This window comes from Blennius ocellaris (genome assembly GCF_963422515.1).
Source record: "Blennius ocellaris genome assembly, chromosome: 1".
NCBI lineage: Eukaryota > Metazoa > Chordata > Actinopteri > Blenniiformes > Blenniidae > Blennius > Blennius ocellaris.
In genome coordinates, this window is record NC_137650.1 from 24,711,327 (window position 1) to 24,737,144 (window position 25,818).

The 25,818-nt window shown below is 41.6% G+C and overlaps 3 protein-coding genes across 3 annotated transcripts in view; 1 reads left to right on the top strand and 2 right to left on the bottom strand.

The window, feature by feature from the left end:
* The window catches only part of rras2 (RAS related 2), a 28,257-nt gene extending 27,988 nt beyond the window's left edge, over positions 1-269 (bottom strand). The window contains exon 1 of the mRNA XM_080499371.1: positions 59-269. Coding sequence (XP_080355497.1) covers positions 59-202 — 144 coding nt within the window. The 5' untranslated portion in view covers positions 203-269. The remainder of the gene's footprint in view (positions 1-58) is intronic.
* A 2,388-nt stretch (positions 270-2,657) lies between these two features.
* copb1 (COPI coat complex subunit beta 1) lies at positions 2,658-11,753 on the bottom strand. Its single transcript, XM_080501394.1, has 22 exons — positions 11,641-11,753; positions 10,200-10,343; positions 9,612-9,841; positions 9,197-9,366; positions 8,986-9,100; positions 8,807-8,899; positions 8,573-8,710; positions 8,326-8,445; positions 7,984-8,091; positions 7,731-7,877; positions 7,466-7,611; positions 6,187-6,283; positions 5,943-6,103; positions 5,702-5,822; positions 5,355-5,582; positions 4,840-5,019; positions 4,257-4,401; positions 3,984-4,103; positions 3,742-3,887; positions 3,550-3,639; positions 3,143-3,298; positions 2,658-2,938 (listed from the first exon to the last, which is right to left on the bottom strand). Exons 2-22 carry the CDS (start codon positions 10,288-10,290, stop codon positions 2,879-2,881), a joined length of 2,862 nt encoding a protein of 953 aa, XP_080357520.1. The 5' UTR covers positions 10,291-10,343; positions 11,641-11,753; the 3' UTR covers positions 2,658-2,878.
* Positions 11,754-14,466: 2,713 nt separating this feature from the next.
* pde3b (phosphodiesterase 3B) overlaps positions 14,467-25,818 on the top strand; it is a 41,798-nt gene continuing 30,446 nt past the window's right edge. Inside the window, exon 1 of the mRNA XM_080501318.1 lies at positions 14,467-15,692. Coding sequence (XP_080357444.1) covers positions 14,805-15,692 — 888 coding nt within the window. The 5' untranslated portion in view covers positions 14,467-14,804. The remainder of the gene's footprint in view (positions 15,693-25,818) is intronic.

The window sequence follows — 25,818 nt, forward strand, 5'->3', positions numbered from 1 at the left end:
CCAGGAGGTGAATTCAAGAGGGGGATCCAAAAAAAAAAAAAAAAAACCCGCTACTGACCTGGATAAACTGGATGGTCAGGGCTGATTTCCCGACGCCGCCGCCTCCGACCACCACCAGGCGGTACTTCTCCTGCACCGAGCCGTCCTTCCAGCCTGCCATCGAGGACACTTCGCTGCGCTCCGCCGCCGCCGAAACACCCATTTTTTTTTTTTTTTTCCCCTGTGAACTGAAGAACAGGCCCTGTGGTGGAGAATCGCAGAGAAACTGTTCTCTGCACCCCCCCCACCCCCCCCCAAACCCCAAACCCTCCCTCCCTCCCTCCCCTTTCCCGGTCTACGTCGGTGTGTTAAGTCCGCCCTGCGCGCGGTGACAGACGGAGACGGATCCCGGACGGAGCGACGGCCGCCTGTCCAGACGCCTGACCGCGAGTATACTTGCCGCGACAACACTGCGCCGGCCGAGAGATGTGGATCCGATAAGAAGGAGTGATCAGCCAGGCCAGTACTAATGTCTGGCGCTAGGGGCCCTTCTACAGGCTGTGTGTGTGACTGCCTCAACACCCCCCCTCCCTCCCCCCTCCCACCACCACACATCCATTTCTAACACACACACACACACCCGCTTTGCAGCCCTGTCCTGAGACAACACCATGCCTCCCTGCAGTAATGACACTGTCAGTCCACCCGAAACTATAAAAGACTATAAAAGACTGCAGAGATGGAAAGATTACTGTGAAAAATGTGCACTCCACTGTGGTCTTAACTCAATCATGCTCCATAACAACTGAAAGTGCAGTTAGAGATACTCTGTCTCTAGTACACGTGCGAGAACACGTCACCAATAGGGTAAAACTACCCTGTCTCGTGTTCCCAATCTTGCATTTGGCTTTATTATGAGTCAAAAACTCAGGTGCAATGCGCTCAATTTGCATTTTAAATAGTTTATGGATCCATCTGGGAAATGACCCCCACTGGATGAGGTGGGCTGATTTGAACTGTGTTATTTTCAGTAAGGCAAGTTTGTAATTACAAGCAGCTATGTGGTACAAAAATAAGTGTGCTCCTCATTGATTCTCAACGTGAAGAATTTTGTTTTAAAAGTATTATTCTTCCATAAAGAGTATATTTCTTAGTCTTGAAATCACAATGTCATTGTATAATGTACTGATTCGTTGACCACCCTATTCTAGACGCTGAGGGTAAAATCATAGCTTTGATAGACACACGGACATACTTTAAGTTAAAAAAAAAATAGGGAGTTACTACTTTTGCTCTGGTTAGCGTTAGCCTTCCTCATAATCAGAATTGATTATTTAAATTCAGAGCTTTGTCATGAAGACACAGATTTATTTATTTGTTGCCCTCATTATAAACCTGTTAAAATGTTTCACACTTTTATTTGAAGTGTACATTTCACACTGAAGTTGCGTATTTCAGTCTGAAGGCGTGATTGTCCCTCATTGTGATGGAAATCCATTAAATATGCTTTTATACAGAAGAGACGATTAGCCTGTTCAATCTGACGTTACGGGCGTGAGGAGGACGAAAGCACGACTTGTATTGCCACCATGTCAATCACGTGTCATAATATAAAAGGTCTATTACAGCTTTAAATAGACTCAACGAGGACTGACTGTGCCGTGGTACCTGTGGCGCCACCTAGTGTGAGAAGAACGCGTGTCTGATCGTCGTCAATGTATTTGATATAGTGAAGGTGTCATTATAACTTCAGATTTAGAATTAAATTCGTGTGAATAACGGGGTTAATGCGTTCAAAAGCTGTGACAAATTATTTAAGAAAAATCCCATTCAAACCCAAGAGGTCTAAAGGAAAATGGTACAACTCAGGCATTCCAAAAATATTTGACACTCGCGAAGAGTCTTTTAAAGTCGCAATAAATACATTGCTTAATAGTTTAGAAACGCGAGTGAGCCTTTCCATTCAGTGTTTTGTCTGCGACTATTGTGAACAAAATGTACGCGACACAGAAGGACCGGTTCACTGCGCACAGTAGCCGGACTGCCACAGCGTGGTCCGAGAGCCCAGCGTTTATTTTCACAGCTGAAGGTCTGACCTCAAAGCCACCTTTCAGCCTTTATCCAACCCCCCAGAGAGACAGATTTTACAGATATTGCAAATGTGTGACCAGGGTGTTGACCCTTTAATCTATCCTACGACCAGAAAAGTCCCTTTACTCATAAATTATAAACAGGAGGGCAAGTGAAATATGCAGGCCTGTGCCAACACTAATCCTTCTCAATCTCATTATCACGATGACCCCAGAAGTTGGAGACGGGTCTGACAAAGATCACAGGATTATACTGCTTTATCTTAAAAAACAAAATAAAACGATGTCCTTGCTTAAGGTATGTTTTCATGATATTGTGAGTTTTGGGGAACTAACAGAATAAACTGATCTCAGTCTCACACTGTGAGAAGTCTCAAGAGGAATCTGAGGAATGCTCATTAAAGCCTGGAGCTGTGAAAGCTGGACGTCGTAAAATCATTTAACTTTGGGGCCATAGAAACCTTTAGATAACAAAAAGAATTAGTTTCATTTTATTTATTAGTACTAATTCACACTAAGCCTGAACAGGGCAACATACCTTGAGTGGAATGTGGGGCTTTAAAGACTTAAACAACACATTGTGCAACACAGATTTGACATTATTTATTACACATATTTATTGAAAATTAAACTGGACAGGAGGAAAAAAAAAAAAAAAACATTGCAGAGATGTAGTTTTTCAAAGAAGTTATGTGAAAAAAACAAACAAAAAAAAAAAAAAGAGCACAGAAGCATCCGACCATATAGAGTTCTTAATTGTATTGCGATGAAAAGGCTGAAAGATGAACGACAGAGGAACGACAGTTGTTTCAGACATTTGCCTTCTTCTGGGAGAGGTTGATTTTGTCACCCAGGCTCAGAGCCATCCCCTGTGAAACGAGTGAGAGACGTTTATTAACGACACGCACTAATCAGGACCAGATTTTTTAAAATACTGAACGATAGTTTTGTGTCAATTCTAATCGCTCATCTTGGATATTCCCTGCCTATTAAGGCCCGGACGTTTAGAATTCAGCTCAGTCTTTCCTCCTCAGATCCGTAAGTTGGCTTGTAGCACGACAGCTGTGACCCACCTGACTTTTGGCCCTGATGCGTATGTGTCCGTTGACAGATGCCTCGGGCCCCAGGTGGATCGGCTTCTCTATGCTGACATTAGCCAGGGCGTCTTCTCCAAAGATCGAACGGGCGTAAAGGTTGGCAGCCATGAACCCGCAGAAGCCAGACAGCGCCTGGTATGTGAGGCAAAGGGAAGGAACGTTGAGAAATGTGTATGAAATCACAGCACAGACGCATCAATTCATCAATGAAAGGCTTTCGTCTAACAATTCATCCATTCTGAAAGCGCGAGAACTAGTGTTACAAAGGGCTGGAATCCAGTTAAACAAACATTGGGTGACATTCAGAGTGTGCCCGCTCCATCACAGGGGGAAGAACAGAGAAACAACCATTCGTTTGCTCTCAGGCGACGTCTCATACAAACCTTTTCAGGAGTCAGACACTTCATGTTGGTGGACTTGAGGATATGTTGAAGGTACTCATTCAGATCAGTGATGTTTGTGTTCACCGTCACCTAGAAGGAAAAGATGCGAGAAAGAGCTTTAATAAATCTATGTATTGTGAATCAATACATTTCAATAAACTTGGAAACAGTCAAGACCCATGAAATGTCTACCTTGTTTTCCCACTCAAACTCTGCCCACATCTGTCTGAATTCAGCATCTGTGCATGAGGCTGGCTGGATGTAGTCCATGATGTCGATGTGGATGTCACTCAGGACGACGCAGTTTCGGTCACTGGCAGCCCCCGACACGTCATAAACTGGAAGAAGAATAAATGAATCCAACGTCCGCGACAAATAAGACGCAATCTAAAGGGGGAACAAACCAGATGTCGCCTCATTTTAAATGCACTCACCGATGTTGCCGAATATAATGCCATTCTCCGTCGAAGCCACTTTGACATTGGCCTTGATGTTCGCAAAATCATGAGGGGCCAGAGTTAGAGGGGAAGGCTTTTCCACCAACTTCAGATCGCCTGGAGGACGGCAGGAAAACAATTTGAGAAACAGTGCAGCACAAATGTGAACCACATGAATGAGCGTCGCAACAGGAAAAGCATGTTTATTTAGTGAGGCGGGAAAGAAAAACAAAGAAGGAGGAAAAAAAAAAAAAAAGACACAAGGCTTACCCAAAGTGGCCAATTCCAGGGTGCAGTTCTGAAGAGTGTCACTGGTTTGGTTGACCACCAGCACATCCAACACGATGTCGTACTGGTTGACGTGAACGTAGGCTTCGGCATACACTGGGTCTGAGAAGCCCGTCAGCTGGGTCACCTGGCAACGACCAAGATAAAATAACACTTACACTTTCATCACAACTCAAAACAAGCAGGTGCTGACATTCCACACATCAGATCGTTTTACTTTACAACAGTGTTCATAAAGCAAAGTATAGTCACAAGAGAGTAGATTATTTGAATTTAAAGCAAGAAACAACACAAAATAAAGAGAAAAACAATGCATTTCTATGCTATTTGCATAATCCACACAAAACAAAAGACTAACTGTTTTCCATTACTGTTTTGCAAATAGTGCCTCATCCTCCGGGGCCTCAGTGCAGTCTTAAAAGATTCATGCTTAAGTTTCGTAATAATAAAATCAATTCACTCTACAAGCAAGTGAATCTCTTTGAAAGACATTTGTCACCACTACAAGCTTTTTTTTCCCCCAACCAAAGTAATTAAGCTTCCCTGCTCTGGGCTCATGGCACACCTTGTTGAGTTTGGACGCCAGAGGATCAGCAGCTTCCTTCCTCTGAGTGTTGCCCATGGCAGCCAGCAGGCTGAGCTGGAACTGGTCCTCCTTAGAAGTCATCTCGTTTTTGGCTGTGAGCTGCATGAAGGAGATCGGGTCGTCTGCCTGCACGGTGACGTTTCGCTTCTCAGACTCTTTCTGTGATCACAAGAAGACACGTATATTATCTTGGTGGTAATAAATTAACTCACAAAGGGACCAAAGCGACGTCGATGTAGAAGACCGAAGATGCATCGGTTTGTAAAATGTAACCAACAACCTGTAGCGACAATGACAACGCCTTTGACTTATTCCATAACTGAAATGGCCACAATTTACTGGTGCTGTACTGCAGCGCAGCTTTGTTGGCTTTTCATACATTTCCAGTGGGGGCACGTCGGCACATTAGGTTTCTCTATTTGTGACGATGCATATCAGCGGTGTTGTGGCGAGGTTAAATATTCCGCTCACCTCCCTGGATCAACCGTCATTACCTTCTGTGACAGCTTCTCCTCCTCCAGTCTGACTGTCAGCATATGTGACAGGGATCTGCGGCACTCCTTGTTGAATATGTCATTCATAAGTGGCGAACACTCTGAAAGGACCTTCAGGCACAGCGAGATGCGATCCACATCATCGTCTGTAATTGGCTTCTTGGGGAGAGAGGACTTGCCCAGGTGCAGCACAGTGACCATGATCAGCATGGCCTCGGCCACAAACGACTAAAGTGTGTGTGTGGGGGGGGGGGGGGGGGGAGAGACACAGTAGGCATTAGAGAAACCAAGAGTATTTTCAAACATGGAAAAAGACGCCTGACTAAAGTGATGAAAGGATGATTTACATGTTGTTTCTTTTTGTCGGGAACAATAGCAACATAGCGCAAGGCCACTTTGGTTAGGGTGGTGGCCAGGGAAGCTGCCACGAAGAAGTCGCCATCCATTAGGAAGCCTCGGAGTGGAGGTCTGAGAATAACAAAATCATCAAGTCAAAAAAGAAAAGAAAAAAAAAAATGGAAACACTACATGGACTAAGAAGAATACAATGAGCTTATAGAGCCATTTCCTACAATATGCAAGGCTTACCTGTCCTCGTCTTTTTTGGAAGGCCGGGAAGAGCTGAGGGCGCTCTGTGTCACGTACGTCCCCATCTCTGTCACCAGCTTCTGCGCCGGAGCCGCACTCACTTCTTCTTCTGGCTTCACTTCACCCGTCTCTCTCTTTATCTCGTTCTCTACAATTGGGATCTGCACAATTGGGAGGCAAGTGTGAAATAATTGTGGCAAATCACTTTGCAACTACGTCTGAGAAAAAGAATGAGCGGACTTACCTCTCCCAGGGACCTGCGCACTTCTGTCATCACACTCTGGATGTCATCCTTGGTGCTGCAGTATTCTCCCAAGATCCAAAGTGCCCCTCTGTAAATCCTGGGGGTGAAAAAAGACAATTGAGGAAAGGTGACAAAAATAGACGATACAACACAGCTTTCTATTGAAATAACAATCCAACGGTGGATTGGTTGACATGAAAACAGAAATCACTCATCTCCACATCCACAAAAGCTCAACCAAGACTACTTTTAATATTTAGGCGAGTTATCCTCGTGCTGCCTTAGGGAATTGTGTCACATCATACAGGAGGAACTTTGACTAAATTGTTAATGAAATAGACCACAGTATCATCCATGAACTACTAAATCTGTTCTTCTTGGGAGACTTCACAATGAAAATGGTCATTTTGGTCGTTCCACTCAGCCATCCAGAAAAGGGACTGGTGTTTTTTTTTTTTCCCCACTTGGCGATTGAGTGATAAGAGAAATGTGTTGACTCTGTTTACACAACAATGTTTTTGAGTTAAAAACTTTTGCCGTGTGGTTTCTGTCTCCATGGAAACAGGGAAAATCACACTTTTCTGAAATGCACAGCACTTCAGTTATATCTGAACGCGAAATCCTTCAGAATGAAAGCACGAAAACAATGTTGTTTCGAGGTTCTTTGTCGTGTAAATGTGATCATAAAGTGCAGGTTGCCAACTGCTGCACATGGAAATACTTCAAATTTAAAAAATGGTAAGTTGAAAAAACTGTTGTGTGCGAATGCACTGAAGCGAGGTTCGATGAGCACCGTGCTGCAAGATTTAAATCTTAAAGTGAAAAGCCCAAGTCTTCAAGAACTCTGTCTTCAGACTGTCCCACCCATCAATTCTCGGAGACGATATCATATGAACAGCTGACAGGAATAAAATAGGTCAGACACAAGTAGAAATACTGCCAAGATTTCTCCAAGAATCTAATCCCTGCCAAAAATAAAATGAAGACATAAAAGTTGCCTTTTCTCATGAAATACACAATTTTTACCTTAAAAATAAATGAGCGCAGTGCACCATGCCAGAGGCATGGGTTTGGTTATGACGATCAGAATACACGGTCCCAATCTGATGATTGGAATAAAGGCTGGGTCGCCCAACTCTATTGGTAACCGAGTTTCAGCTGGATTGTAAAAACACTGACTTCTCATTACCGACAGGCTGATAAGTCATTGGGAAAGAAACAATACGATGAACGGAGGAATCCGTGAGACAGACTCCTGAGTGTGTTCGTGAAGCCTTACTTGACAGCTTTGATGGCATGAAAGACTTCCAGCATCTTCTCAATGATCAGGGGTCTCAAGTTGTCAAACCTCTGAATGGCCTCCCGAACAAACTCCAGCACATCAGCGGCAGCTGCCTCATTAGTGTCACTCAGGAATTCCATCAGCTGGAAATCACGTCGACACAAATTCTTAACATTTGGGTCCCTGTTCTCAAAGTGATATTTATACATATAAAGAATGTGAAGAACGTCTTCATTTGAATGCAATCAAAGAGGAGACTCACCACAGGAATAACATTGGCTGCCATGTCGGGAAATCGCACGCTGCACGAGTGGAGCGTTCGCACCAGGAGTTGCCTGTATTTATCGGTGTCTTCATGTTCGGTGACATTGTTTGTCTTGATCACCTCTTTCTTCAGAACGATCACCAACTGGAAACAGGTTTTTTTTTTTTGAAACTTTGTTATAGTTTTCTACAGTGACCAATCAGCAACAAGGACTCAACTAAAGGGGGAACATAATGCAAAAGCGGCGCACCTCCTCCACATTGCGAGACGAGACGAGGTCCAGAGCCAGCTGCAACGTCTTCTTTCTGACTTCCAGGTCAGGCGTGCTGAGAACACGGAGAATGTCCATCACGAGGTCCTGGCGAGAATGAAAGGAAACGCTTTGGTGTCAAACCACTGAAGTTGGAACAGAGTTGATGCAAGACAGACGCAACTGTCAAACATCGAAACAAAATGTAAAACTTTCCGTAGCTATTGACTGACAAACCCAACGTTATTCTGTTTTATTATTTTATCCCTTGTCGTAAAAGGGCATTTTAATTATTAATGGCTGTAAAAAAAAAAAGCTAACTGTTCTCCTGATTTATCGGACCTGTAGCACACGCTCATGTGTGGGATGCTCCTTCAGCTCAATGAGACGATCAAGAACAATCAGCTTCACGTTGTTGTCGCTTTCCTTGATAATCAAATCAATGTAGCACTGGGCAGCAGCCTGGGGAACAAAGAAAAGAATTCATGAAAGCTTTTACAAGACTAGAGAACTCACTGGAATCAGCATGGATTCCGACAAGCATGAGCACATTATAAACATTGTAGGAAACAAATACTGCATAATGTACCTTAATAGCTGTGGGAGCACTGGACAGGGTTACAAGTGTGCCGGCAGCTTCATACTTAACAGCTGGACTGGAGGATTGCAGCAGATTGTAGATGCAGCGGATGAATCGTGCACGTTCGGATGGGTTAGCGTGACAGACCTGACAGCGAGAGCAAAAAGATCAAGAGCTCATAAGTTAAATCACTGATCATGTGCCATGAGACCCTTAAAGAGATCAATTAAAGCCGTGACTCACTTTGTAAATCAGCTCGACAATGACGAGCTGCAGGATGTCGCCAAAAGTATGAACCTGGTCGATACATGTGCTGAGATAATCCAGAGCTCGGTCCTGAAATGTGTGATGGACATGAAGTGAGGTCGGCTTTTAAGAGAAACACTTCAGCACACAGGAAAGTGTTTCTTTGTGCTACCAACCTGATCGGCATGGATAAGCATCATGAAAGCATTTCTCTTACAGCTGGCATCTTTCTCGTTAACGAGAAAATCGTGGATCAATTCTGGAGCGTCTGGGATGAGATTCTCAAAGTTCCTTAAAAAAAAAAAGAAAGAAAAAAGACACTTGTTCACTCATCGATGAAGCATGAAACAGTCCAAGGCACAACGTAAAGCAATCGACAGCTTGTACCTGTAGATGGTGTAAATGGCCAGGACCGCATTGCGGCGCACGTAACTGTGACGGTGCTCCAGACAGGCTCTGATGGCTGGCATCAGAGGCTCAAGCAACTCGGCCTCCTTCAGCTTGCACAGGAAGCGCAGAGTGGAGCCACGGATGAACTCATTTGGATGCTGCAAGTCCTGAAATTAATAGAGAAACAGCTTAAGGATCTTTCCTTTTTTTTTTTTTAATTCTCAGAAATGCATTTAGTTTAATGCCATGATACTATTTCACTGATCATACAGTTAACAATATAGTTGACAAAAGCTCAGAAATGTAGATTTAAAAATCAGAAAAACTAAGATATCTTTATTTTTCTACAGAGGTAATGGCAAACATATTCTGATTGAGTAGCACAGTTTAAAACAATTGTTGGTTCATTTACCTTCCTGTAGGCATCACAGACCAGGATCATCTCTTGAAGCAGTTTGCCATCTGGAGTGGTTTTGGGGACAATCTCCCAGAAAACCAGCAGCAGCTTTTTGATGGTGTGGTCTTGAAGTGGCAGCACGAAGCGGATTATCGTCATCAGCAGGCCCGGCAACTTCTCACCATTCAGGATCATGGTGATAACCTTCTTCAGGGCCTCTGTTTTTGCCTTGATCTCCCCCTTCTCTGTAACAACATAAAAATATTACGATTATTTTTGCTCCCGAATTCTATATCTCGAATGAGTCTTAAATCAAATTATTTCTCAAAAGAAAGGCACTTATCTACATATTGATGAGCAATAATTGCTCGACACAAATGCAAAGTTTTACAACATTCTGCTACGACAGTGAGATAGATGAACAAGAATTAAGAAAATTAATTCTTTATTCTTATTGAGCACCATAAAATAAAATGCAATCTTTTCCACTCTATTGTAAACAAAAAAGAATTTAGGAAGTCCTCTCACTCTGTGGTTCTTTGGAAAAATAAAAACATCATTGTGCCGTCACAGTTTATTATTTTGAAATGAAAATGTAATTACCTAGATCAGTTTTCAGGCTGACTTCAGAGGGGGGCTCTGAATCAGAGGTGACATTGATCAACGTGTAACAAACATTTTCTGCAGCCGTCATTTTGCTGCCGGCCCCTTTATCCTTTCGTAGTAACGCCACTCACTGGATAATAACTATAACAAACAGAGAAACATCAGGTCAGGTAAATGATGGGGAAAGCATTGGCAGACATAAACAGAAATAAACAGGAAGAATTTCAATGACAAAAACCTGATTTTCATTGTATAAACAAGCATGATGATCCAGGACAGCATGACAGAACTTTAGGAGTCAATTTCCTCACCAATAGCTGAACAATTAATTTACATTTCATCTACCTATGCTTTAGCACAGTCGGTAATGAAAACACCACTTTACCTCACTTTCCTTAACCCCCCCCCCCAAAAAAAAATGCATGTGTATTGGATAAAGGACATGGTCAAAAACAAATAGGATTTTTTTTTCCACTTCCTTATTAAGATTTAACTTGGCAAACATGCGACTGTAGCCAAACAATGTCAGAATTCACCATCATCTAATATGATTAAACTATCCCTGAGCCCATAGTTTTTTGGGCTGAACACAATCATTTTCAAGGTCTCAATCTCATATACATATATACAATAAAAACATTGCGCCTGTTCGATGTTTAATGTATTGTCATTGTTGGCATAATTGTGTTAATGTTAATGTTACATAGAAAGACTATTTGAAGGTTGTGTAATTAACGTGTATTAAAATGCATTTGCACATTCCCGACGTCAAGCCTTAATTGCACGTCTTGACTGACTCCCACAACAGGATCTTTTACCTATTCGGTGGGTATTGGGCCGTCCGACGAATGAATTACAGGGAACACAGAAAATAATAAGAACAACGCCACAGTTCTGTGTTAGAGTTCAGATTACAAGCTTACGTGTGACAGAAAAGGTAGCAGATCGTGGAGTTAAAAGTTAAGTGGGAGTTGAATTTGATATAACCACGTTGGATTGACATGGTTAAGTTTGGTTCTTGTGGTTTCAGCAATTTTACGTGGTTAAATCAAAATTCCGGCAAACAAACAGAGCAGACATTAAGTCAAGGTAGTAAAAGTTACACCGATGCGTCGGTGTGAGCGAGTGACACGCAGGCACCTGATACATTTTTCACACCGACTCGCCTGCGGCTGCACAGAATAAGAGGTTTGAAAAAAGTTTGAATTAAGCGCAAGCATTAATATGTTAGTTGTCCAAGGTGTTACTTTGTGGAAAATGCTGTAGCAGATTAAACTGACCACCGATGGCTAGCTAACAGTTAAGCTCGGCGGCGCTAGCAGTGAAATGGAGGACAGTAACTCGTTAGCTCGCTGTCCTTTCAGTCATCTCCACGGGTCAGAAAAACAAAACACCACGCCACGGGGCCGGAAAACAAAACTAAATACACATAACCTACCTAACGACACAACTGTTATATCCCGGGGTGGCCTTGGAGGTCCAGTTTTCGATATTTACATGAGTGGAAGCTGTCGAAGACGAGCTGTCTCCTCTCGGCTCTGCAGCACTTCCTGTGACGTGGAAGAGCTCCGTCTGAGCCACATCACTGCTACGGGGCGGCGCGAGGCTCAAACGCGAGCGCGATATCCTGGGTGACCAGGATCGTCCCAAATAAACATGCAGAAGAACTTCTGTTGCTGTACAACTGTCAGATGGAATAACACAAGTCTCTGTGCAGATATAATGTCAAATAAATGCAATACAGTGCAGACGTCTTGACAATGTTGATACATTTTCTTTGAGAAAGAAAACATGAAAATACACATGGGACACGAGCGAAGCTGGAGGAATCAATAAGGGATCTCCTTCAATCTGCAATTTGCAGTGACATGCAGTGGTGACACTATTATGAAACGTCTGATCAAATGTATCCATTTTCTATACAGCTTCAACAAGGCACTCTTGGGGTCATGCAGTGCTGGATCGGATCACAACAATACTATCTAATCTATAGTATTTTTTTATTACTGTACATTTAGTTATTTCTGTGTTTATTTGTGTCTAAGGACGAGTCATGGTCAAATTTATTATAAATTGTATGATGACAATAAAATATTCTGATTTTGTGATCATCAATGTTGTGGAAAAACCTCTAAAAATTCTACTCATCAGTAAAATAGCTTTTAAAGAATGGCAGCACCCTCCAGTGGAAGGTAAGACAGTGACACCGAGGGAGAAAACTGAATGAACCACAGTCTTAATGCGATCCTCCTATAAAAACACATCCATTCATTATTTTAACTTTTTCATCACCTGACCCTATGGAAGCGCCATGAACTCTCGATTCAACATGACTTACATCTGTGGGATAATTGATTTGATGTGTTTGTTTCATCGGAGAAAAAACAAAAAGGCTTTAAAAACACATCGTAATTTTGAATGATGCTTTTATTTTGTCTTATTTCATTTTTAGATGTCACATTTTTTATATTATACACAATACACTTTGTATCAACATTAATCAAAATACCAGCAGGTTTTTTTTTTTATTGTAACCCAATTACAACAAGATCTGTACAAAAAGAAATTACAGATAAGGGAAATGTCAACTGCAAGTTGCTAATATGTTTTTTTTTCTTTACCTTCCATTTTCTGTTGTAACATACTGAATCAAAATAAAGTTACTTCCAGTTCCATGTCATTGTTTCTTCTGATTACTTTACTTGATAATCGTCTTCTTCGTCAAGCTGACTGCAAGTGAAATCAACAACCACAAAGCAAAATGATACGATGACGTGCAGTGGTGATACTTTGACCGATATGAATTTATCCATCCATTTTCTATACACCTTTAGTCAACTCAGGATCAAGTTGTCCCAAAAGACCTATTTTGGACTATGGGAGAAAACCTACGTAGGGAGAACATACAAATTCCACACAGTTGAACCACGAGAGGTCAAACAGCTTATTGAAACGATATGGTAGTTTATACTGGTATTTTATGAGTTTAAACCAGGAGTATTATATTCATTGTAGCACAGGGGCCTCATACAGCCCTATTTCATCTGGAATGGGATTGATCAGTAAAATGGCACCATAATAATCTTTGAACACACAATTTTACAGGAAGTCCATATCTTTGTGTTAGCGCAAACATGTTTGGACGCATTAACAACGAGTATACGTTTAACATGTACAAATACCAAAGAAGAAACAAGAGGATTTTCAACAATATGTCAGTTTGAGCAGTGAGCAGTGGTGGCCTAAAGGCCAGAGAAGTGGATTTCATATTGTGAGTTGAAATCTGACAGCGGACGGGTCACTACTGTGCAAGACCCTTGACCCTAATCAGCTCCCTGCTGTGACTGCCCACCATATCCTAGAAATAGGATGAGTAAATGTGGAAAAAGAATTCCCCCAACAGGATAAATAAAGGATGATTAGTTTAGGGTTTTTTCTTTTCCAAACAGTGAAATTTCCTTCATTTAGGACATTCCAGATCCTTCAGCATGCACGTCTTTATGTTCAAAACGCATTATGTGGCTTAGATGCCAATGCTACATTGCTGATCGATACGCTAACCTCTGTGTTCACCATTTTTATTGCCACGATATTTTAATTTAACTTTTTTAAAGAAAAAGTACATGCAGCTTCTTAGATATATTTTGTCACTCAGTCATATTGAAGATTAGTTACAGTACAAATATTAAAAAAATAAAATAGAAATGAATTAACTGAATCCGAAATTGAACACCTAAACATTTTGTATACACACAGAAAAGAAATCAGAACAAAAGTGTCCCTCCCAGCTTATCTAAACATGACCTGATCATATTAAAGTTAAATATTTATGATATATGTTAAGTATTATTTCAGTTAATAACTAGAATCTAGCTGAAAAAGAAGAAAATGAGAAGAACGTTTTTATTTGGGGTCTCTATTTATCCCAGTTGCTCCATCGGGTTGCTCTGTTGCTCTGTTGGATCCAAATCTCTAATATAATGAATGAACGGCCACTCAAAAACATGCTATTGAGACTTTAATGCACGTTATGTTCTCTAATGGCATGCCTGCAACCAACTGTCACCATTTTGACTAAAACACAACAATCACCAGTAAGTAAAACACAAATGATGGTTACTTTTATTGAAGATTTTATCAAAGTTGAAGTCTTTTTTAACTTTGGCAAAAGCTTATCAAGCCCTTTGTTGGGCCGGGTTTTGGCTCACAAGCCTCATTTTTGACACCCGAGTTTAAAACATGCAAGGATGAAGTTATTATTGACGACAAAATTGCTTTAACTCACAACCATTTGCAATGGTTTCTTTTTGTTAATGTGCTTTCACTGATTTGAGTAGTTGTTGGGGGAATCCTGAGCGCATGATGGTTTGGGCTTGTTGTGGGTTGGTGGAGAGCGCCGCGGTTCCAGTTGTGCCCTGTAGGCGGCGACAGAGAGGCCGGTTTGTGTAAAAACAACATCTCACCTTCTTTCTTTAGTCCAAGTGCTGGAGCACGTTTGAGTGACCATGGATTGCGTTTGCTGTCATGTAGTTCAGCGTTAACACGGCGTGAATATCAGCGGAGGGCCACTTTCGCGTGGATACGAGGCGCCGGGGTCGAGCCATGGCTGCATGGGAGGAAGGAGAGGCTCTGCACGGCAAAATAAGGCACCACGACGGGGCTGGAAGTGTAAACAGCTCGGAGGGCTTCAGGAACGGCTATGTGAAGAGCTGCGTCACCCCCCTGAAACAGGACCATCACGGGGGATTTTTCTTCAACGTGTGCAGGTTTTGCAACGAAGACATCCTCAACTCGAAACTCCTCAAGGTCTCTGCCCTGTACGTCGGCGCCTTCGTGATATTCGCGCTCTCTTTCCTCATTTCCAGGAGCTTGCAAAGTGACTCGCCGTGGGATTTGCGGACTTTTGTGTCGGGCTTCTCGCAGTCCATCAGTCCCCTGTTCAGCATAGGATGTGCGTTCTTCTTCCTCACCTTCTACCTGCGCAGGAAGAAGACGGAGAGCGGCAAATGCTGGCTCCTGTCACTGCCGGCGTCGTGTTACCTCGGGGATTTTCTGGTGTTGCGGTTCCTGCAGTGGGGAGAGGACCAGCACCAGATGCAAATGGTGGGCAGGTTGTTGTTCGTGCTGGGATGTGTGGGGCTGCTCACGCTCATCCCGACGCTCAAACTCAAGCACAGCGTCCTCGTGCTACTCTTCGCCAGCGTCGTGTGGCTCGTCTCCTTCACAAGTTTGAGCGCTCTGCCGCCGCTGCTCAGACCGCTGCTCGCCTGCCTGGCGGGGCTCTCGGGCTCCCTGTTGGGGCTCTGCTTTGACCGCTACTACCCGTCGAGGGAGCCGCCGTGCGGGACTCCCAGCGCCGAGGACAAGGTCCCGGTCATCAGACCTCGGAGGAGGTCCAGTTGCGTCTCACTCGGGGAGACGTCGACCAGCTATTATGGCAGTTGTAAAATGCCCCGCAGACCCTCGTTGCCCTGCATATCCAGGGAGCAGGTAGGTCTCCCACCACCCCCCTCCTCCTCCTCCTCCTCCTCTTCTTCCTCCTGCAGGACCTGGTCTGTTGTTGTTCACCAGGAGGCCTGTGATCCCCTCACAACCACAACACAACAACGATCGGCCATCATTAACAGCCCAATAAGTGCATTCAAAGTACCCCCATAAATACCACCTATTCACTATGATCACACAACACTAGTAATTTAATATTGTAAACACCGCAGCTTGCAACAATCTCAAGCAAATATCTCTGCACAAATAATCATTTCAGTTTAAAAAAAATAAAATCATGTTGGAGTCAGAATCAGTCAGTATGGCTACATGCTGCATTTGACCTTCAGTATTCAGTTAAATATTCTGTAAATTTTATCTGGAATATATCCGCTTAAATGTTTAAATAGCGGATATTGCAATAAGAAGATTGACCCGGAGGACCTCGTATATTGTGATTGGTTGTTGGATTTCACAGACAGTCAAAGGTCGCAGTTATTCAAGTCAAATACCAGCGCGGGTGAAGGTTTTGTTCAAGTTCACGTCAAACCCCTTCTGGTTCACTATTTAAAAGTATTTTACTCGCCCATTTTTCACACAAACTGTCAGCAATGGAAGCAGTTTACACATTTACAATGCTTCTAGAATATCAAAAATAATTATTCCTCAGAAAAGAAGTTGGAAAATAGTCATAGAAGTGTTCTTTTTGGAGATAGTCAATTCAACACAATATGCACATTTACTTGCTCATTGTAAATACTTTCGAATTGTTTTACAGTTGTTTGTTTTTTTGCTGGGTATTCTTGGTAATACTTTAACATAATTGACAACTATTATTTTACCAGAAATTTAATGCATGTTTTTTTTAATGTACAGCAGATTATTTTGATTAAAGTGAGTTGAAAAAAAGTATATATATATATATATATAACTCATGTTGAAATTGAAGAAAATCCAATCATATTTAGCATCCTTGCAGCTATTCTTCCATGTATGAGCTCAGCTATTTTTGTTTACATGTGGGACGCTTCTTAATTTGAATAGTTTCTATAAAAGCTAATCAATAAAAGTGGAGTGCACACACAATCGTGCTGGCAGTAATAATAACACAACCCGGCAGCGAAACCGGTGATGTGACCTACAGTCCCACATGACTGCGTCCATCAACAACAGAAAAAAAAAGATGGTAAGCAGACTCCCGGGGCAACGTCAGCGTTCACACTTCATCACAACCGAGGCTGTTTCCATTCGTTTGCTCATCCATGTAAACCCGTACAGGTCGAGCTGCGTTAAGAACCAGTCTGTTTACATACATCTGCAGGCACAACCCCCGCACGTGACGCTCCTGCTTCAGTTCTGAAAAACAATACGCCTGTATCAAGTGCAAAGCCTTTTAAATGAAGACTATCATGTGTTGTGGAAGGGAAAAAACCCCCCCGAAATATCCAGCATGAGCCAACTTTATAGTCAACAGTGTGTTTAGAAACAAAGCACGCTGGTCTTTAGTTGGATGCCAAGACATCAGTTAACGCACATTGTTTTTGTGTCCTTCGAACTTTGTTAGAAATGATAAGGGAACTAAAAATGTATATCCAGTTTGTCTCGCTTGTGCTATTTCCAGCAGTTGTTTTCTTTTTTTTCCTTCGTCTCATTGTGTTTTGTTCTATTAGCAGATTAGCAGGCGCATTGCATTCAGCCATAAACAGGAAAATTTACATTTAAACTGAAGAAGAAAAAGATGTATATTAATATGATAATTCACTTAAACTCCTTTTAACAAAAAAAAAAAAAAGAAAGAAGTACTTTAGTAAAATCTACAGAGAAGTAAACAATTATTTATGGGTGTTATAATATCACTTATCCTTTATCTGAACTTAAAGACTTTCTCCAGCCCCTCTGTGAGTTAATATTTGAAGCACACTGGAGTGTGTCGTACTCATGATCAAGTTTTATCTGAAGAGCTTGAAAGTCTCATAAACTTTTTAATCAATAATCAAAACAGCCATTACTTTATCCACTTTGCCATCCTCACACTTTCTATTTCCTTGTGAACATTTAAATCAGAGTGTCGTTTTCTCATAAAGTCTAAGTAAACCTTTTAGTTGCTATACTTTATAGAAGCTGGAATACTGGATTACATTATTTTATAATGGAGTGAAGCAAGAGTTCATATGTTTAGAAATATTTTGGCAGTTCTTGCAGTTTAGGATTTGGTAAAAGGAAGTTGATTGTGAAAAAAAGATGTTGTTTGAGAGACGGCTACCTGATGTAGCAATGGATGATCAAGTGATGATTTTATACAAAAAGTGTCAGCTTGTGCGTCAGTGGCAGCCGAACAAGAGCCACAGAGAAACACTGTGTGAGGAGTCACTCAGGGTTCACAGGCGATGTCACACGCGGTCTTCATCTTCACACACAGTTTGCACAAACTGTCTCACAGGATCACAGGAGGTTTTTTGTTGTTTTTTTTCCCCAACATTGCGTAGACACACATTTACATGACCATCAACGCAACAACTCGCTTCTTCTAAACCTCTTTGTCCAACTTGAGGGTGGCAGGAGTCAAAGCAATCCCAGCTGACGACAGTCCACCCTGGACAAGTCGCCAGTGACGCAGATGTACTTATTCACAGTGAGGGGCAATTTTAGAGTCACAGATTAATTTGTGTGGCATATTTTCCAAGACGGCATCCATAGCCTCACACCGTGATCCGGAACCAGAACTGATCTCTACCGGACGGTGAAAACGCTTTTGATAAATCCACACCTGGCGATTCATGTTGCAACTTTACACTTCACTTTTTTTGTGTGTGTGTTTCTCAACTTTTGAAAAGTGTTTTCTCTCCATTGACTGATTTCGTACGGCTCAGCATTTATCATCGTTTGCAATTGTACTCTTCAAAAGTATGAACTATGGGTATGATGGCAGGTTAGTATGTTATTATTGCGCTAATGTAATAATTAACACAGCTAATTATTTTATTGAACATGCGAATGGCTTTCAAATACGACAATTTTTTGCGAATTGGCAGGTGTATGTATGAAAAGGCCTTAACTGAAAAAAAAAAAAAAATTGACAGAGTTATGGCTCAAAAGTACACTGTGTGATTTTCGGACATAGGGGATGAAAGATTGGATCATGGGAGAATCGTTAGTAAAATCTGTGGTCATGGCTTAATGGCGGCTGTAATGTCGCGCCGTGTGCAAGGTTCATGGGACGGCCCGGTTGGTGCTCGTAAGCCTCCGATCATATCTCGACGGTGTCAGATATTTGTGGCGATCGTAGCTGCTGCTGCGACCTGCTGCCTGAGCGAAACAGCCTGTTTGGTTCACGTGGAGTGTGTTTTGTTGGAAAATGAAAGACAACAGTCGATGCAAACGTAAATTGCTAGTAGATGCTAACAACTTACTTCATGCTCCCGTTGCAACATGGTCTTTTTGCCTTTCTATCATTCGATAAGGGAACCAGATATAAACACATAACCACTGGAGATGTGCAAGCATATTTTAGTCTTTGTGACGCCTTCTAAATACACAAATTCAGATTAAAATGACAAACTAAGCCCACCCTGTCCGAGTAGAGTTGTTTGCATTTGTTTATTGCAGTTTTCGTGACATCACATATCAAAACACAGCTAAAAATGCATTAATGCAATATCAATAAGTCACACTATTGTGCTACACTTTATCACAATAGTGGGGCATATTTCAGAACGCAATACACTTGAGTTAGAATCAGAAAGATCTTTATTGCCTGGGATTAAAAAAAAAAAATGTTTGGGTAGTATTAATTAAAAACACCAGTAACGTGAATATATGTATCACTATAACATTTACATGTGCTCACATGTAAGCTTTTAACCACAAGTAACACACAAATAATGATAAAATGTAATTTCAAATGACAACACTAATATGTGTACAGACTGTGACATTCCTCACATTTACAGGTAGATTCAATGTTCCTAATGTAAGACGTTTACATTTTTTTGCTAATTAATTTCATTGTATTGTTTTAATTCCATCTACATGAAACATTTTATTTGTTTGTTTATGAATGTCTGAAATGCCACTGTCATCCATTTATGAGTGCATGACGGTAAACATGTCTGATTCACAGTATAACATGCATATAGTGTCAGTAGTTTGTTGTGTACATCTTTTCATTTCGTGTGTGATCTTTAGATACATCAGAGAAGCTTGACAGGATCATCCTTCATGCTTACTGCCACAATAAATCCAGCACCGTACCATGAACAGCTAGGTTGTTTTTGTTTTTTGTTTTTTTGTTTTAGGGGTTTCGTTGTGTGTATGATGTCAGTGCTGTCTCATTTAGCCTGTTCCAGTTTCAGTTAATAGTAATTTGTGCTTGTCAGTTACTGCTTTGCTGCGACAGTAACTCAAAGCCTCCTGTGCAACTAAAGCTTTATGAATTGAGTGCAACTGTCAAGCATCAGACTCACCGAATCCTGGATTCACGCACTCACTGTGTCACTTCGTTGTTGTTGTTTTTTTTTTTTCTTAATTCTTCTTTGATACGCATCTGAATTGGTTATTGAGTGCAGTGTGATGTTGTGAAAAAGCTCTAATTAGGTTTGAATTTGCACAGAAATTAACCTTGCACTTTGAGACTATCCTATCTGTCTCAGGGGTCGCAAACGGGGACCGAGAATTTGCTCAGTTGAAACATAGTACATGTTTGGTAGTTCATCTTCTGAAATAATGTAGTTAAATATAATAAGTTGCATCAAGTTACAACTCATTTCCCCTCAAATTATGTGCAAGTGTCTTGGAGAGGGGGGGGGGGGGGCTAGTTTGTTAGTTTTGGATGTAGGGAATATTGTGGAATTAATATTTTTTAAAGTGGGATTATTTTTATTTGAGTGGTGGAAATGTAAAAGTGCCACCTTATGACCAAGACCTCAGAGGCCATGCCTGTATAGTGTAGTGTTGAATTCAGGGAGAGGGATCTCTTTTTGTGCGGTTACCACTCCATGGGGGCAGGCAGGGGTAAATAATACACTTAACCCCCCCCCCCCCACCCCCACCCCCCCAAGGAAAGAACAGAGAAACGGGCTGCAGAGAGAAAAGGTTGGAGGGAGAGCAGCGAAAACGCAGGGCAGCTCTCAGCTGTCACGTTAGCTCGCTGTAAAGCCATGTGGAATGATATAACATTGACGTCACAACCCAGTGACGTTCCGCAGGGTGATTGCTAAGAAGAAAAGAGGGAAAGAAAAAAAAAAAAAAGAAAAAATTAGAAGAAGTCCTATTAATTGCCCTCGAGAATATAGTGTCTGCCTCCAGCAGCCATGAGATAAAAGGTGAAAATGTTGGGATTGCAAAAGAGTGTTTAGGTAGAAAAAAACCAAAACGGTGGCACGGGGAATAGTGCTTCAGATCAGCTTGTTCATTCAGAAAATCTGGGAAAATCTGCGGGCTTTGCTCTTTCCGACTAATTTGTCTTTAAGAGGCATATTTTAAACAGTTTGAGGATTTGTAGGTTTTGCTGAAGGCGTGTGGCATGTTGTGTTCAATAAGCAGAGTGGTGTAAGTATTTTTAACGAGTTATGTAATGATCACTCTGAACAAATCCTTCATCAGTATTAAAGGTTTTGCAGAGAGAAAGTAATTGGTGTAAAATCTGATAATAGTTTTTTTTTTCTTCTAAAAATTAAAATAGGCCTGTATGTGTTGTAAAGGATCAGATTTAACCTGACTGTGAAGGTAAAATAATTTCTAAATGATGTACAAGAAAATAAATTAACTTTATCACATTAGTCCACTGAGAAAAGTAATAAGCAATATTTTTTTTAGTGTTGTATAATTATTAGTTTAATTATTGTATTCTTGTCTGTTTGTCTGTGCATGTGCATATGTACCATGACGTGTAGATTACAGCATACAGTTAATACTTTAATTATGATTTTTTTTTGGCATATCAATAAATGACTTGTTTTGACTTTAGTAATGAAATGTTACATTGGAAAAAATACTACCTCAGATTTCAGATTCACACATTTACTATAGTTCACGTGGTTCTGGTAAACAGTGTTGATTAAAGAGAGTCTTTGTTACAAAAAAAAAAATCTAATGTTGTTTGCAGTTATAGATATTTTGAAGTTATTTTGAAAAGAATTTCAGCTTTAATTTCTCAGGGTTTTTTGTGGTGCTAAATCAAAAGGAAATGTGTTTTTACTTTAGTTGTTTTTATTGACACGTTGAGCTGATTATTCCGAAGCTGTTTGAAGTGTGACTTGAACCGATCACTAGAGGAGGATGGCGTGTGATGTTAACCTCAGTGTTTAGGACCTTGTGTAACAGTCACAATATTTAAAAAAAAAAAAAACAACAAAAAAACAAAACAAAAATTGAACACTCACTGATGCCACAGATAACGTTGGTGCTAAATGTGCAATTTGATGACTATTGAGAACAGAGCTGGATCGGTATTTATCAACATTTGCTTTACATGTGACATCATCATCACCAGGTGTTTCTAATCTGTATTTGTTTTTTGTTTTTTTAATTTTAAATAAAAAAATCCAGATGAGCCCCCTTGAAATGTTCTCCCGTCCCACTTTAATTTGAAACCAGTTTGCATAGGTGTTTTGCATTTTTCATTGCAGCAGCAGGGAAAGGGGAAAGGGTTAAGTTGAGCGCGGCACTGTGTTTGGCTGACTGCAGAGTGAAACAGGATGCAGCGACTGCATTGTCAGCCTGCTGGTGTGAGTGCAAACAGATGAGGAAATGCTGGAGCGGGTACTCCAAAACTCGGGTTACCTTGGAAACGGTTTGCGTCATGATCACCAGCAATTAGCTTGCAGCTCTTTAGTTTTCATGTTAGGTCTACCAGAGCTTAGCCTAATGACTCTGGTGTCTGAAGAGTCACCATCCAGAGACGGCTCGCAAAATAGGATGAGATGGCTTTATTTGACTTCATTTCTGCTACGCTTTGTTTACAGGATAGCCAATAAATCACTATGATTTGAGGACATAGTTCGAGGTTGTGGCTTTAATGATACCCAGTTTTCAACCGCCCATAAAGAGTTGCTCAGCATGTCCCCTATTTCTTATTTTTCTCTAATGAGCCTTGATGTGATGTCCTGACCTTGTCTCTGCTCGTATTATCATCTGTACAAAGCTTATTTGTGACTGAGTTTGTGTATTGTTGAGGCCCAGAATGTTGGTCTGGAGAAGGGGACGCCGGGCCACCTCTTTTGACCAAGTTTGGGCCAATTAGATTGTATTTTCTGGCTTTATCAGCCTGAAAAAGTGCAAATTCCCAAGATGAGTAACAACAATGTGGTCCTCATGCTGCTGATTCTGTTTGATTTTTTTGTTTTTTTTTATTTCAGCACAACTCTCATCAGAACTCGAAAAAGGTTCTGAACAATGCAAACATTTCAGGTGGCTACATTTCTTAAAGTTGACAATGAGGTTGTTGAACCTTTCATGTGCAGATTGTTTGCACAATCTGGTGACGGGGTGAAAGTAGTAGGAGAGGGGTGGTTGGGGGTGGGGGGGGGGGGGGGGGGTATTTTGGCAGCTGCTGTGACATAGATGTTGGGGGCTCTGATTCAAATTGTTGCTGTCTGAGTTTAGGCGTGAAGACACAGAGGCGAAGGATGTAGTAAATTAAGTTTTATTTAAGAGGTACAGCTGTATTGTTTATTGGCTGTTAATAGTTTCCAGACAACATCATTGACCAAACATTGTCCCTTCATACGTGTGTACAAATATTTTAATGTATATACACTGTCCTGCTCACACGGATTTAGTTATGATTTTTAGAGCGAAACACTGCACAGCAGTCCCGCTGAAGTTTTTACTCACTTTCTCTACTTTGCTGTCTCGTTCTCTCCCTCCGTATCTCTGTTTCTCATTCTCTCTGAATTTCTTTCTGTCTTTCTCTGTGCGCCTCTTTTGAAAACGGTGTCAGCACTGCTGCTTTTACACCAAAAGGCTGTTGCTAAGTGACGGTTGACGTCAGCCGCAGCTACAGAGGAGGGCTTGTGTGTGTTTAGCAGCTGAGGGCAGATCCCACTGAAAAGGGCAAAACTGTGAAGCACTATTAGTCACTGCAATGAAAACCCTAACTCCAACCAACAGGATCGCCCTTTCCAATAACTATACCAAATGTATTAAGAATGACTTATGATAAAAAAAATTAAAAAAGGGAAATTTTTAAAAAGGAGTCATGAGCTTGAGGGATTTTTTTTTTTTTTTTAGGTGAAACTGCTCCCGGCCAATCCCCACCCCCCTTTTTCACTTTTCCTTTAGTCTGTCGCTGTCTCCTTTCCTTTTTCACCTTAACCCCCTCTTCATTTGCCCCTTCCCCCAGCACACATGCACACACTGAAAGCCCCCCCCCCCCCCACACACACACACCAATTCCCCCACCACCCACGTAATTAAAGTGAGATTTTTGTGGTAGATTTTGTGTCCGGCGAGTGTCTCTGACTCGAAGCTTCCGGGTGATACCTTCCCCATTTGGCCAAGACTGCTGTTCTGCTTGCCATTGTTCAGGGTTATCAATTCCCAGGAACCTGTATCATCATTTCTCAGCCCACCACTACCCCCCCCCCCCCCCCCCCCACCCACCCCCCCATTCCCCTCTGCCTGTCTCTCCTGTGTCAGCACTTGAAATTTGACCTGTCAGAGTATACCATACAAAGACATTACGTGAATTAAAGTACCAGTGCACCTCGTGTTTCCTTCACTGAGTAGGTTTCATTGTAGTTATTTAGTTCTTCTACCCTGACCTGCTGTTTGTTGGGTTTTTTTTGTCGTCTGCTTGTATTTACACCACATATACACCAAGTAGCGTAGCTTTTTTGACACGCATGAATTTGTGGGGAATTCTAGAGAGCAATGACGCAGTAATTTACCCGAAGACATGCCATATCTGCCATACCGAGTCTGTGATGGGTGTAATTATGGTGGATGTAGATTAGAGCTAAACCTGCACAGTGGAGCCTGGATGTCTATGGATCGAGACTAGATAGGTGTTAGTAACATCTTTAGCTCGCCGATGGTAAAGCAAATGACTGGAGCCAACGGGTTTTAATCACACACACCCCTCTGCAGCTATTACCGGCTGTGCTGGTCAGATACAGTCATTGCTGAGGCACACCTAAAAATTGAAAGCCTTGATGTGTTTATGAGAATTTTCCAGCAGTGACATTCAGGGATCGAGGCCTTGGGGGACCCCTGGTTTAGTGGCCTAGAAGACCAGTTTATACCAGTGTTCATTGTGCCCTTTAGCAAAGTGCTGATTCATCCGCAGTATTACTGGGGCACCAAACACTGTGAAGGGAAGCCAGCCTCATTGAATTTGCATTTACATTACAAATAGGATGTAATGATATATTTATATGCTGGCAAAACTTCAAAAAGTCGCCTTACTGATATGATTAGGTCCTGAAATGCATTGGATTGCCTCCTACAGTCTGACCCTCCTTTGTCCTTATCTGTCCCGACCCTGTATCAAAGGATCAACTGGATCAACAAGGGACTTGATGCCACATATCAACAGCAGGCACCCTGGCATGGCACCATGGACACGGGGCATTGGGCACTGGATGCTCGACTGCAGACAGCAGTAGTTGGCTGGGGGTAGGCATGGATTAATGATGCAGTATGTGCGTCATCAGGCGAACTTTATCCCAGGCAGAGTGGTCGTATAGAAAGTTTTGTGTTACTTTTGCCCAGTGATCATCGTCACGAAACGCATTCAGAAAGAAAATCCTCAATGTATGAAAAGCTGAAATACTTTTGACAATTTCGTCACCATTCTATTTAAATTGAACTGCCTTTTCTTTCCTTTTTTCCCAATTTTCATTAAGAATAATATCTTTGGCGAGGGAGTTTTTCTTTTTTGCACAATGAAACCATTAGTATGCTCATTAGTAGAAAAATGTGCTGTCATGTAGTTACATTTATGTATTTTCTGTGCCCAGTCTGAAGGACAATGGGGGAAATAAATTCCAATAAAGTACCTATAAATAAAACTGACACAATAATGTAGCGCTATTACTGCTTGTCAATAAGACAAATTACTTACATGTGCAGAAGAAAAATTCATCGTGAAGCAGGGGTGTGCGATATTAGAACATGCAGGATTAGAATGTGT

Excerpts from the sequence above, each read along its gene's own strand:
- copb1 (XM_080501394.1), bottom strand. The coding sequence starts at position 10,290 with ATGACGGCTGCAGAAAATGTTTGTTACACGTTGATCAATGTCACCTCT. Across the intron at positions 5,583-5,701 it reads CCGACAAAAAGAAACAACAT|TCGTTTGTGGCCGAGGCCAT; the intron begins GTAAATCATCCT and ends CACACACTTTAG. Across the intron at positions 3,888-3,983 it reads CATTATATTCGGCAACATCG|TTTATGACGTGTCGGGGGCT; the intron begins GTGAGTGCATTT and ends TTCTTCTTCCAG.